General features: G+C 50.8%; 1 protein-coding gene across 1 annotated transcript in view; it reads left to right on the top strand.

The window, feature by feature from the left end:
* RRP12 (ribosomal RNA processing 12 homolog) overlaps window positions 1-9,878 on the top strand; it is a 35,840-nt gene extending 25,962 nt beyond the window's left edge. The window contains exons 27-34 of the mRNA XM_066240547.1: window positions 3-167; window positions 286-458; window positions 693-836; window positions 5,528-5,577; window positions 7,960-8,032; window positions 8,699-8,766; window positions 9,054-9,136; window positions 9,422-9,878. Coding sequence (XP_066096644.1) covers window positions 3-167; window positions 286-458; window positions 693-836; window positions 5,528-5,577; window positions 7,960-8,032; window positions 8,699-8,766; window positions 9,054-9,136; window positions 9,422-9,524 — 859 coding nt within the window. The 3' untranslated portion in view covers window positions 9,525-9,878. The remainder of the gene's footprint in view (window positions 1-2; window positions 168-285; window positions 459-692; window positions 837-5,527; window positions 5,578-7,959; window positions 8,033-8,698; window positions 8,767-9,053; window positions 9,137-9,421) is intronic.
* Window positions 9,879-12,962: the final 3,084 nt, after the last annotated feature.

Genomic DNA, 12,962 nt, shown 5'->3' with positions numbered 1-12,962 from the left:
AGGTTTGAGCTGGTGAAGGGGCTGCTGCCTGTGGAGTACCACAGAGTCCTGGTCAACATCCGGAAAGCCGAGGCCCGGGCCAAGAGGCACCGTGCTCTGAACCAGGCTGCTGAGGAAGAGGAGGAGGAGGAAGAGGAGGAGGAGCCTGCCCAGGGCAAAGGCGATAGGTGAGACCCCGATGGATTCCTGATGGGCTGGGCTTCCCCACCGCGGCGCCTGCCCAGGCATGCCCAGCTGCCCGGCCTCTCCTGGGAGCCCCCTGACCCGGGGCCTCTGTGTCTTTAGCATCGAGGAGATTCTGGCCGACTCCGAGGACGAGGACAATGAGGAGGAAGAAAGCAGCAGGAGCAGGGAGCAGCGGAGGCTGGCTCGGCAGCGGAGCCGGGCGTGGCTGAAGGAGGGCGGTGGGGACGAGCCCCTCAACTTCCTGGACCCCAAGGTGGCCCAGCGAGTCCTAGGTAAGCAAGAAGCAGCTGGCCCATGAGCTCAGAAAACAGGCTTGTCTTGGTGCCGGTTTGGGGTAGGGGTGACTCCCATTGAGGCCAGTGGGCACCACTCACCCTCACACATGCGTATCATTGTGCTGTGGGCACCCGTTCAGGGCACAGACCTGGTCTTGTTGGTTATGAGTATAGTGTAAGTGGGTTAGGACTGGGCTTTCACCTCCTCACTGCCCATCTATGCCATGCCAGCCACACAGCCTGGGACCAGCCGGGGCAAGAAGAAGGACCATGGCTTCAAGGTGAGCGCCGATGGCCGGCTCATCATCCGGGAGGAGGAGGAGGAGGAGGAGGAGGATGCCACCACCAAGATGGAGGAAGAGGAAGGCACTAAAGGTGGGGCCACCTGCCCACTCTGGGAATGCGGCTGCTCTGGCCAGGGCCAGTGCGACACTCTGTTGTTCATTCATTCACTCATTTCTTCAGACCATTTGTCATGGGAGCAACAGCTGGTACATAAGGCAACTTGCTCAAACTTTTTGAGTTTCTCAAACTTTTTTTTGACCACATTAAGAAATCTTTGGCCTGACCCAGCCCTGGCTTAGTGGAGAGAGCATCAGCCTGGGATGCTGAGGACTGAGGTTCAAAACCCCAAGGTTTCTGGCTTAAGTGTGGCCTCACTGGCTTGAGCCCAGGGGCACCCACTTGAGTGTGGGATCATAGCCATGACCCTATAGTCTCTGACTTGAAGCCCAAGGTCACTGCTTGAGCCCAAGGTCGCTGGCTTAAGCAGGAGGTCATTGGCTCAGCTGGAGCCCCCAATCAAGGCACATATGACAAAGCAATCAATGAACAGCTAAAGTGCCACAACTATGAGTTGATGCTTCTCATCTCTCTTCCTTCCTGTCTCTCGCTCTCTCTCTCTCTCTCACACACATGCGCGCTAAAAAAAGGGAGGGAAAAAGAACCTTGTATGTTGTAATGCAGCCATTTATACAATTCCATAATTCAAACAAAACTGAAAATGCAGTACTTTCCCTTACTAACAGTATAGCACTGTTAGTCTCTAATCTGTCCTGTTCTGTTTCTTTCTTTCTCTTTTTTCCCCCAAAGTGGGAACCTAGCCGAGGCCCAGAACCTCACTGAGAGGTAGGGAGAGCTGGACTCCTGCTCCCAGGTGTCTGACTCCATTGTCCCCTGTTGTCCAGGAGCCACTCGGATGGAACGTCTCCGAGTGCTGTTTTGTCTTTCCTGCTGCCGCACTGCACATAGCATCCTTTAGGTCACAAAGGCCTAGGTCTTCTACAATAAATCTGCCTTCCTTGTTTTCTGTTCCCACTGCCATGATCCCTGGGCCGGACTCGCTGAAGCCTCCTAATCAGTGCTCTCCCACTGCCCCTGCCCCTAACTTACTAGCTGTGTGACTATGCACAATTACTTAACCTCTCTGTGCCCACATGGGTACAATACCAATACCTACTTCAGAGAGTTCCTAGGAAGATGAAACGGGTAACCTGAATGGCACATGTGCATGGAGGGGATAAATGTGATGACACTATTTTCTGATCTGGTCTTATCATGGCTCCTGTCTCACCCTTGATAATTCCATCTCCTCCCTTCTTGTGCACACGTCTTCATGCTGAAAGCACCCTCCCTCTCCTGCCTTCCTAAACGCTCCCCGCTCTTTAGGGTCCAGCCTAAGTACTTCTGTGGGTCTTTCCATGGCTCTTGAGCCTTCAGGCCTTGCTCCCAGGCACTGCCCAGCCTTCAGTACTTGCTCACATGCTCTCTTGTGATGTCATGTGATTGTTGATTGACTTTATTTGAGATTGTCTTCCCTCCAACTGGTCAATATTATACCTTTTTCTTTTAATATACTGTTAGGTTTTTTAAAATCATGGTAAAATACACATGACCTAAAATTTACCATCTTAACCATTTTTATTTATTTATTTATTTAATTCATTTTTAGAGAGGAGAGAGACAGAGAGAGGAGAGACAGAGAGAAGGGGGGGAGGAGCTGGAAGCATCAACTCCCATATGTGCCTTGACCAGGCAAGCCCAGGGTTTCAAACTGGTGACCTTAGCATTTCCAGGTCGACGCTTTATCCACTGCGCCACCACAGGTCAGGCTATGTTTTTTTAGATTTTATTTATTGATTTTTGGAGGGGAGGAGAGAGGGAAAGAGAGGGAGAGTAAGAAAGATGGGGGAGAAGTAGGAAACATCATCTCATAGTAGTTGCTTCCTGTATGCGCCTTGACCGGGACAAGCCCAGGGATTTGAACTGGCAACCTCAGCATTCCAGGCTGATGCTTTATCCACCACAGGTCAGGCCATCTTAACCATTTTTTTTTTTCTTTATAGGACAGAAGAGTGGTTGAATTTTTTTTTTTTAATTCATTTTAGAGAGGAGAGGGAGAGACACAGAGAGAGAGAGAGAGAGAAGGGGGGGAGGAGCTGGAAGCATCAAGCCCAGGGTTTCAAACCGGCGACCTCAGTATTTTGAGGTCGACACTTTATCCACTGCGCCACCACAGGTCAGGCCATCTTAACCATTTTTAAGTGTACAATTCACTAGTGTTAAATACATTCACGTTGATGTACAACTAATCTCTAATCTACAGAACTCTTTTCGTCTTGCAAAACCGAAACTCTGTACACATTCCGCAATTCCCCATCACCCCTCCCTCCACTTCTAACAACCACCATTCTATAGGAATTTGATTTTGAATAGGAATCAAGGTACCTTACATAAGTGGGAATCATTCAGTGTTTGTCCTTTTGTGACTAGCTTATTTCACTTAATATAACGTCCTCATGGTTCAGCCATGTTGTAGCATTTGTCAGAATGTCCTTTTCAGTGTGCATGGTTTTTTGTTTTTTGGGGTTTTTTTTTTTTAATTGATTTTTAGAGAAAGAGGAAAGGAGAGAGAAAGAGAGAGAGATTGATTTGTTATTCCACTTATTTATGCATTCATTGGTTGATTCTTGTATGTGCCTTGATCGGGGCTATTTTCCGGGGGGGGGGGTACTTTTTTTCTTTTTTTATAGTAACCATGGTTGTGATGTGGTATCTTATGGTGGTCGTGGGTTGTTTTTATTTTTTTTTTAAAGACTTTATTCAATTTTCAGACAGGAGAGAGGGAGAAAAAGAGAAGGAAATAGAGAGAAGGGAGAGGAGCAGGAAGCATCAACTCCCATATGTGCCATGACCAGGCAAGCCCAGGGTTTTGAACCGGTGACCTCAGTGTTCCAGGTAGATGCTTTATCCCACTGCACTACCACAGGTCAGGCCTTATGGTGTTTTTTGTTTTTTTTAGATTTTATTTATTGATTTTACAGAGAGAAGGGGGGGAGAGTGAGAAGTATCACTCATAGTTGCTCCACTTTAGTTGTTCATTGATTGCTTGTTGTATGTGCCTTGACCGGGCAAGCCCAGGGTTTCAAACCTGTGACCTCAGCATTCCAGATTAGCGCTTTAGCCTCTGCGCCACCACAGGCCAGGCCTTATGGTGGTTTTGATTTGCGTTTCCTTAATGATTAATTGGTGACAAGCATCTTTTTATGTTTGTTTTGCATTTGTATGTCTTTTTGGAGAAATGTCTACTCCAGTACTTTTGCCCACTTTTTTTTTTTTTTTTTTTTTCATTTTTCTGAAGCTGGAAACGGGGAGAGACAGTCAGACAGACTCCCGCATGCGCCCAACCGGGATCCACCCGGCACGCCCACCAGGGGCGATGCTCTGCCCACCAGGGGGCGATGCTCTGCCCATCCTGGGCGTCGCCATATTGCGACCAGAGCCACTCTAGCGCCTGAGGCAGAGGCCACAGAGCCACCCCCAGCGCCCGGGCCATCTTTGCTCCAATGGAGCCTTGGCTGCGGGAGGGGAAGAGAGAGACAGAGAGGAAAGCGCGGCAGAGGGGTGGAGAAGCAAATGGGCGCCTCTCCTGTGTGCCCTGGCCGGGAATCGAACCCGGGTCCTCCGCACGCTAGGCCAACGCTCTACCGCTGAGCCAACCGGCCAGGGCCTTGCCCACTTTTTAATTGCGCTGTTTTCTGCTGTTGAGTTGTAAGGGTTCTTTATTATTTTTTAAATGTTTATTTTATTGATTTTAGAGAGAGGAAGGGAGGGGGGAGACAGGAGCATCTGTTCCTGTATGTGCCCTGATCGAGTGCCCTCTGCGCTTCAGGATGATGCTCCAACTCAGTGGTCCCCAACCCGCGGGCCACGGACTGGTACCGGTCCGTGGGCCGTTTGGTACCGGTCCACAGAGAAAGAATAAATAACTTACATTATTTCCGTTTTATTTATTTTTAAGTCTGAACGATGTTTTATTTTTTAAAAATGACCAGATTCCCTCTGTTACATCCGTCTAAGACTCACTCTTGACGTTTGTCTCGGTCATGGGATACATTTATCCGTCCCACCCTAAAGGCCAGTCCGTGACAATATTTTCTGACATTAAACCGGTCCGTGGCCCAAAAAAGTTTGGGGACCACTGCTCTAACTAACCAACTTATCCAGCCAGGGCTGTAGGGGGTCTTTATATATTCAGCATATCAACCCTTTATCAGATATATAATTTGCAAAGTTTTCTCCCATCCATAGGTTGCCTTTCAGTCTTGATATGTCCTTTGACACAAAGAAGCTTTTAAATTTTAATGTATATAGTCCAATTTCTTAATGTAGAGCCAATTTATTGGTTCATACTTCCTTATATCCCCACACAAGACCCAGCTGTCCAGGGCAAAATGAATGTTCTCAAGTAGGAGAATAAAGCGGTCGCCCAGCCGAGTGGAGTGAGTGGGGCTGCAGGAGTGCCTGGCCCCCCGGGGAACCTGCATTCGTGTTGAGTTGCAGAAAAACACTGTATTGACCTCAGAAGTGGAATCACTGCTTCCTTAAAGGGCAACTGTCCCTGGGACCTAGGAAGGGGAGACTAAAGGGTCAGTGTTCAGGGGTCTCATCTCCTACCGAAGGACACAGGATTTCTGGGGTGCCAAAAGGAGGCAGGGGAGTTCGGGTGGGCTCTGGGAAAACAGCCTCCCTGCGTGCTCACCGGCTGCTCTTCCTTTTGGCCCCAGGGGAGGATAAAGAGATGGATGACCTGATGGGAGACTTGAGCATCAGAAATGTGAGTAATTCCTGCTGATGGGGGGCTAGGGCCTCAGGCCTGACAGCGGCTTCCTGACTGCTGAGGAGCGCTTGGGGATGTACACAGCAGGAAGTCCAGGGTGTGGTGTGCCTGTGCCCGGAGCAGCGCATGGCTGACCGCTGCGGAAGGGGCTGGGCTCTCTCCTATGTACCTGGGCTTCCTCCATTGTTGCCTGGATTGTCCAGTTAAAGGAGGATAGAAATAAAGCCATGTCTCTCCATGAGGACAAATGCTGTGCAGCTGCAAGGGCGACAGCTGGCCTGCTCCTGGGGCGAGCTCCCACGTGGGGTGGGGGCATCCGTCATCCAGAAGTGCTGAGGACCGCACAGGTCACCTCACAGGAGATGGGGGCCATTTATCCCCATTTCCAGAGGGGCCCACAAAAGGTAAGTAGCCTGCCCAAGGTCATAGGGGTCATTAAATGTCTATGTCTTCGGGCCCAGACTGCCTGAACCCAGATCCTGGTTGAAGTGTGTGGCATCTAGTGATACTAAATAAGTGATGGCTGTTACTGTTGCATTTTCCCTGGAGATCTTGATCTGGCTAGAGCCTCCCTGGTCGCTCCAGCGCCTCTTTACCCGTGGCTCTGCAGCCCTCCCATGTCCGCTCTTCCTCCTGACCACAGCCCTGAGGGAGCACTCCCATTCAGCACTGCAGGACTGGGGCTCCTTGTCTCACGTACCGAGAAGGACCGAGGGTGGCCACGCTCTGCAGTTGGCTCATGGCAGATCATCGCCTGCCATCGGGACCCCCAGGGGCTCTTTTGCATGGCAGTTGCTCAGTCCCACTCCTCTGCCTGCAGTAATGGCTGCAGTCTCGGTGGCACAGCTATTGCCAGGTTCCAGCTGAACCAAGAGCAAGCTGAGCTGTCACCCTTTGTGCTGTAGCCAAAGTTCCGTCTGTTTCCAGCCACTTTCTGTTTCTCTACTAGGAGTCCACTCTGCTGGGCCTCAGTCAGTGGAACTGGTGCCCACAGCCTCCCACACACCCTGTGTGTGCTCCCTGCTGCTCCCTTAACTGCACACTGTCCACTGTTGTCGCGACCCGCGCGACAAGTATATTCCAGGGTCTCAAGCGGGAATGGTACGAAATTAAATGAAAATAGACAAAGAACTGAAGACATATATAAGATGGGTTTCAGGAGGAAGCCACAGCTCCTGCCAGCAATAAAATTACCGCCCTGGCCTAGCCGCAAAACATGGCCGCCGCCCTAGCCGCATCCTTCTTTATTATCTGGGCAGGGTATAAAGTAGCAATTCAGTGACATTTCCAAGACAGTCCAAGAACTCCACCATGTGTAGAAAACCCTCCACCAATACTTAACATACACAAAGAAGTAACTTCCTTCCAGTCCTTCTGGGGAGCATGGGAGGCAGGACGAGCATCACAGCCTTTTGCAACTTAATCAGGCAGGTGAGGTGGGGGGTTGGGCAGACTCTCAGCTTACAGTCAGCTCTATCCCCAAAATCCAAACTGTAAAATACCCTGTTGATTTTTCTGTCCCCAACACACTGTCCCTGGCCCTTAAGCCAGTGAATGCTCCTCAGAATAGGGTCCTGAAGCCCCCTTGCCTGGGGATCCCTGGGTAGCTTGAACCCCAGGAATCTATAGTTTTAAGAGGCTTCCTAGGCAGTGGCATAGACCATAGCATGGTACAACATTCTTCTCTGCCTTGCCTGGTTGTCTGCTTTCTGGAGTCAGATCTCCCAGTGGGCTGGGTTGCTGTCAGACCCACCTCTCCCGCTTGGAGCCCCTAACATGGTGCTGGCGTGTAGTAAGTGCTGAGTCACTTTCTGTTGGATATTATTGGGTGAACTCTCCTGTTGCCACATTGCTCACAGCTCCTGGGACGGTAGCATGTTGAGGGACTGTGATGCCTGGCATGAGCAGGGGTCTCCCACCTGCCTGAGAGCCCCTGGACCACAGCAAGGTGGTCCTGTGTCCTGTGTCCCCAGGACCTTGCACTTAGCAGGGGATCAGTGACTGTTTGACTCCTGCGTAGGGCAGAGTGGAGGTCATGTAAGGCAAAGACCTGGTAAAACTGTTCAAAGAGGCTGAGAACCTCGTTTACCCTGCTAGGAAGACTGGGGCTAAGCTGAGGGCAAGGTGCCCAGATAGGCACTTGCGACCCTGTGGGAGTTCAGTGGAGTGCAGAGACAAGCTCAGCAGGAGGACTGGAGATGGGACCTTGCCTCTGCACCGCCTAGCTGTGGGATGCTGGACAGTTACTTGCCCTCTCTGAGCCTTAGTGTCCTTACCTGTAAGTAGGGGTCAGGTGCTTGGCAGAGGGCCTTTCCTGCTAATGCATTAGTGAGGATGACCGCATCCCCTTGTTCACGGACTTTGCTTACCCCTTTGTAGAAAAAACACCAGAAGCGCAAGCATCAGAAAGAGGCTGACGAGGAGGAGCTAGAGATGCCCCCTCGGTACCAAGGTGAGGCTTCCATTCTTTCTTGGATCTGTGTTTTCTGTCATGTAGATTAGGCAGGGTTTGTTGCAGGCAGAGCCACGAGGTGGCACAGCCTGGTTGTACTCAGTCAGCACAAGCGAAGACGGGCTGATACATCCTCCCAAACCAGCACTGCAGGAGTCCATCCACGACGGTGGTGAAGTGCGGGCCGTGAAGGACACTGATTTGGAAGCGTCCTGATCTCTCTTAGCTGCAGCTCCCACGTCTGTGCAGGGGACTCGGAGCTGCTGTTCTCTCTCAGTGGCGATGTGGAGCCGGAAAGAGAGAGCCTGTGTGCCTCATGTGACAGATGAGGTTAAGAGCTCCAGAAAGTTAAAAGAGCTGTGAGTTGAACCTCGGTCTGTCTGACTTCAAAGCCTGTGTTCTTTTTCCTAGAACAAATGGAGCAGATTTAGCCTTGGAGGGTTTAGGGTGTTTTATGTTAGTAGAGAATATATGCCCCCAGAGGAGCCCAGTGGTCTGTCAAGACAGCGCACAGTCCTGAGGAAGGCCTTTGTTCTTGGTTGTTAGGGGACAGAGCCAGGCTCCTGGCCATGACCCAGCTCCCCAGAGAGAAGGTGCCCATTGCCTCCTCCCACGGGAGGCTGCCCTGGCTTCGTCTGACTTATGGTCTCTGTGTTCCCCCTTCAGCTGGAGGCTCTGGCATCCACCGTCCTGTGCCCAAGAAAGCTACACCCGGGGCTGAGTACAAGGCCAAGGTATGGGGTATGGGCTGCTGGTGGGACGAGGGATCTTCTGGCAGAGCGTCTGGGAAGGGGCAGGACCGCTGTGCCCCTTCCTGTCCTGGGAAGGCACCTTTGTGGAGCCAGACCAGGGGCACATTGAGGAGCTTCTAAAGTCCAGGCCTTTGTTGCTTGGCCTTCTAGAACAATGGAAAGTCTTTGGTGCCACCAAAGGCAGAGAATGAAGGGAAGGGAGGATACAGGGGAGGGGGCAGAAGGGGAACCCCGCATTCCTAGCTGGCTCTGTTTCTCTCCCTGAGCAGAAAGCAAAGGGTGACCTGAAGAAGAAGGGTCGGCTCGACCCCTATGCCTACATCCCCCTCAACAGAACTAAGCTCAACCGCAGGTACAGTGCCTGCAGGGTGGGGGGTGCAGGGTGGGGGCGGGGCCTGCTCTGTGGAGGGCCTGACGCTCATCAAACTCAACTCAGCTCATCAAGTCTCTTCCAGGTTTTTATTTTTCCCTTTTAACTTGCACCTTCATGTTGTTCATACCTACATGTATTGTTAGCTTGAACTTCCCTTTGAGACGTGATGGGCAGCTGGTGTGGGGCAGCCATCTTTTGACATCGTGGGAAGGCAGGCCACCTGTTCTCAGTGAGATGTGACCCTTCTGTTCCTTGTCACTACAGGAAGAAAGTGAAGCTGCAGGGACAATTCAAAGGCCTGGTGAAGGATACCCAGAGGGGTGCCCAGGTGGGACATAAACTCCGCAGAAAGGATCGTCGACCCTAAACCGCAGGGCCCCCAGGGCTGCGCTATGGCCCAGTCTGTGGCATAGCCTGGACTCGGAATGACTTGTTGGAACCAGGACTTGGTTACTAGGAGGTACCCAGGGTTTTGGAAATTTCAAATGGCAATTGAGTTCTGGAGACGTCCTCGGGACCTGGCGAGGGAGTTCTGGCCTCAGTGCCTCCGAGTAGGCTGGTGAGGCATCTGCGCGTTCTGCTCGGTGCGGCGTGTGCAGCGGAGGGGACGGTCTGCATTTCCTCCAGCTGCTTCTAGCCACGTGCGCTCTCAGCATGGCTGTCCTCGAGGTGTGTGAGATTTGCTGTGACCAGACATAGAATAAACGTGCGCCACCATGCATTGTTCCTGGAAACATTGTGTTTTATCACCTACCCCCTTCAGGGACAAGAACAATGTCTGGGCCCTGGCCGGTTGGCTCAGTGGTAGAGTGTTGGCATGGTGTGCAGGAGTCCCAGGTTCGATTCCCAGCCAGGGCACACAGGAGAAGCGCCCATCTGCTTCTCCACTCCCCTCCCCCTCCTTCCTCTCTGTCTCTCTCTTCCCCTCCCGCAGCCAAGGCTCCATTGGAGCAAAGTTGGCCTGGGTGCTGGGGATGGCTCTGTGGCCTCTGCCTCAGGTGCTAGAATGGCTCTGGTCGCAACAGAGCAACACCCCAGCGGGGTAGAGCGTCGCCCCCTGGTGGCCATGCGGGTGGATCCCAGTCGGGCGCATGCGGGAGTCTGTCTGACTGCCTCCCCGTTTCCAACTTAGAAAAATACAAAAAAAAAATAATAATGACAATGTCTGGTCATTGGCAGCAGTGTCTGGACCCCTTCCTCTCAGCCCCGGCATCCAGTCTGGGGCTCAGTATGTTAGCCCTAAGTCAGGCCTTGCATCTTGCTCGGGGACAGGAGGTCTCCCCAACTTTATTTTACGTCCCAGTCAAGGTGACATTTGGGGAATCAGGAGAGGCAGCAGTTGCTCCAGAGCTGGCCTGTGGAGCTGTGGTGGAGCACCGAGGACTGAGACCAGAAAGGGGGCTACAGCATGGGCTGCCGCTGGGCTCAGGTTCCTCCCAGCCACTTTGTTCATTGATTCAAGTGTTTATGAGCCCCTCCGTCTGCCAGGCACTGCCTGATCACCCACCTGTCTCACCCTCACATTCTCTTTTTCCAGACAAGTGGATCAAGTTGTGTACAGAGAGTCGTGTGATTTCCACTGTCCTGGCTTTGTTGGTCTAGAGCAGATGAAGGAGCGGTGCAGACCTTTCTTGCTCCTCAGATCACTTGTCCATCATCCCAGGGTCCCCCTTGTGTGTGCTTTCCCAGCAGGTATCAAGAAGCAGACACCCAGGGCTATTCCCCATCCCCAAATGGGAGGAATTATGCTTTATGGTTTAATGCCCTTGGCTCTGATAATGCTCCCAGGAGGCCCTGTGCACTGTTTCATTCATCCTCTGAAAGTGCTCAAGTCTTAACTTGATCCACTGTCCCCAAATTAGGACATTTCCTCCTGCTGATTTTGAGCTAGGAAGTTTAAGGAAACCACACTTCACCCAAAGGTGGCGCTGTTTACATGCCTTGTTCACAGAAAGTCTGGAATTGGATCACAAGCAAGAAAGGTGGTCAAAAAAAAAGAGATTTGCAAAGGTGGTCTAACCGTCCTCATCATCACACTTCTGGACACTGGGATAGGCTTATCCACTATCTAGCCAGTTACTATTTCTTTTCTCAGGAAATATAACCACAAGCAGTAGGAGCTTCATGTAAGTAGGTGTGGGTATGAGCCAATTGCCCAGTATTAATGTCTTAAAAAAAAGTTTGAAGCCAACTTATTTATAGCATATTTTCTAAGGAGCTTTGTTTTCTTTCAAAGATGAGAAGGGCAGGTAACTGAGGAAGGTTGGTGTTAGTGATGTGCTGAACTCAATATTCTTTCTTTCTAGATTTTATTTATTGACTTTATAGAGAGAGGCCAGAGGGACCAGGGAATGAGAAGTATAGTTGCTTCGTTGTAGTTTTGTTTTTGTTTTTGTTTTTTTTTTTATAGAGACAGAGAGGGATAGACAGGGACAGACAGACAGGAATGGAGAGAGATGAGAAGCATCAATCATTAGTTTTTCATTGCGTGTTGCAACACCTCAGCTGTTCATTGATTGCTTTCTCATATGTGCCTTGACCGTGGGCCTTCAGCAGACCGAGTAACCCCTTGCTGGAGCCAGCGACCTTGGGCTCAAGCTGGTGGAATGTTTGCTCAAACCAGATGAGCCCGTGCTCAAGTCGGCAACCTCGGGGTCTCGAACCTGGGTCCTCTGCATCCCAGTCCAAGGCTCTATCCACTGTGCCACCGCTCGGTCAGGCTCGTTGTAGTTTTTAATTGCTTGCTTGTTGCTTGTCGTATGTGTCTTGACCAGACAAGTCCAGGGTTTTGAACCAGGGATCTCAGCATTCCAGGTCAATGCTCTATCCACTATGCCACCACTGGTCATGCTGAATTCAGTATTCTTTTGGAAGTAGACTTCAAAAGCAAATTATCTTGATGCAGAGGCAAGAGTGAATCTACCTCATAAACTTCAGGTGTTTGAAACATCTGTTATGAAAGTGCTGCTTTTGTTTCAACAGTGGGGGTGAAGGGGAATCAGGAGTGTTCAGTGTAAGGCTCACTCAATTTCAGGGCAACTACAGTGGCTAAGGATCTCCACCAAGATCCACATTTACCACTTTAGCCTGACCTGTGGTGGTGCAGTGGATAAGCATCAACCTGGATCGCTGAGGTTGCCAGTTCAAAACCCTGGGCTTGCCTGGTCAAGGCACATATGGGAGTTGATGCTTCCTGCTCCTTCCCCCTCACCTCACTAAAATAAAGCAACACACATTCACCACTTTAATTTCATTTTGCTTTTGGCAATGTCAGACTCAGAGACTTCTTCAGGCTCTTTTCTGGGGTCCATCTTCTGCTCATCCCCAGAAATGGAAGCCAGAATACCCCACCTGACTGCACTAAAGCAGCAACCCTTGTGTTGGCAGAGTGTTTTGTCAACGTGGGGGATTTGCAAAGGCAATTTGCTCATGACACGTCTGGACATAGGTGGGTCAGGTGAAGCCAACCCTCCCCATGCACAGGCAGCAGGCCGGTGGGAACTGTCCTCACTGTTCATTCCTGGCAGTGGCTGTGGTATTGAGTCTCCTGTCTTATTTGCAAGCCTGCCTCAGTCCACATGCTTGATCACATTTTTTCTGTGTTGTTTGCATCACGTAAGAAAATTACTTAAGATATTCAAGTAGTCTCTTCATTCTTCTTGGTTGCATATCCTTCTTCCAAGGGTAACAAAATTAGAATGTATTCTATTTTTCACTATAAAAGTAATAAAGATTCGCAGAACATTTGGAAAAAACAAAAGTAAAGCAGGGGCGCCTGACCACGTGGTGGCGCAGTGGATAGCGC

This window comes from Saccopteryx bilineata, chromosome 7, assembly GCF_036850765.1.
Source record: "Saccopteryx bilineata isolate mSacBil1 chromosome 7, mSacBil1_pri_phased_curated, whole genome shotgun sequence".
Taxonomy (NCBI): domain Eukaryota; kingdom Metazoa; phylum Chordata; class Mammalia; order Chiroptera; family Emballonuridae; genus Saccopteryx; species Saccopteryx bilineata.
The sequence above is the reverse complement of the archived record's forward strand: the minus strand, read 5'-3'. Positions and strand labels throughout refer to the sequence as shown.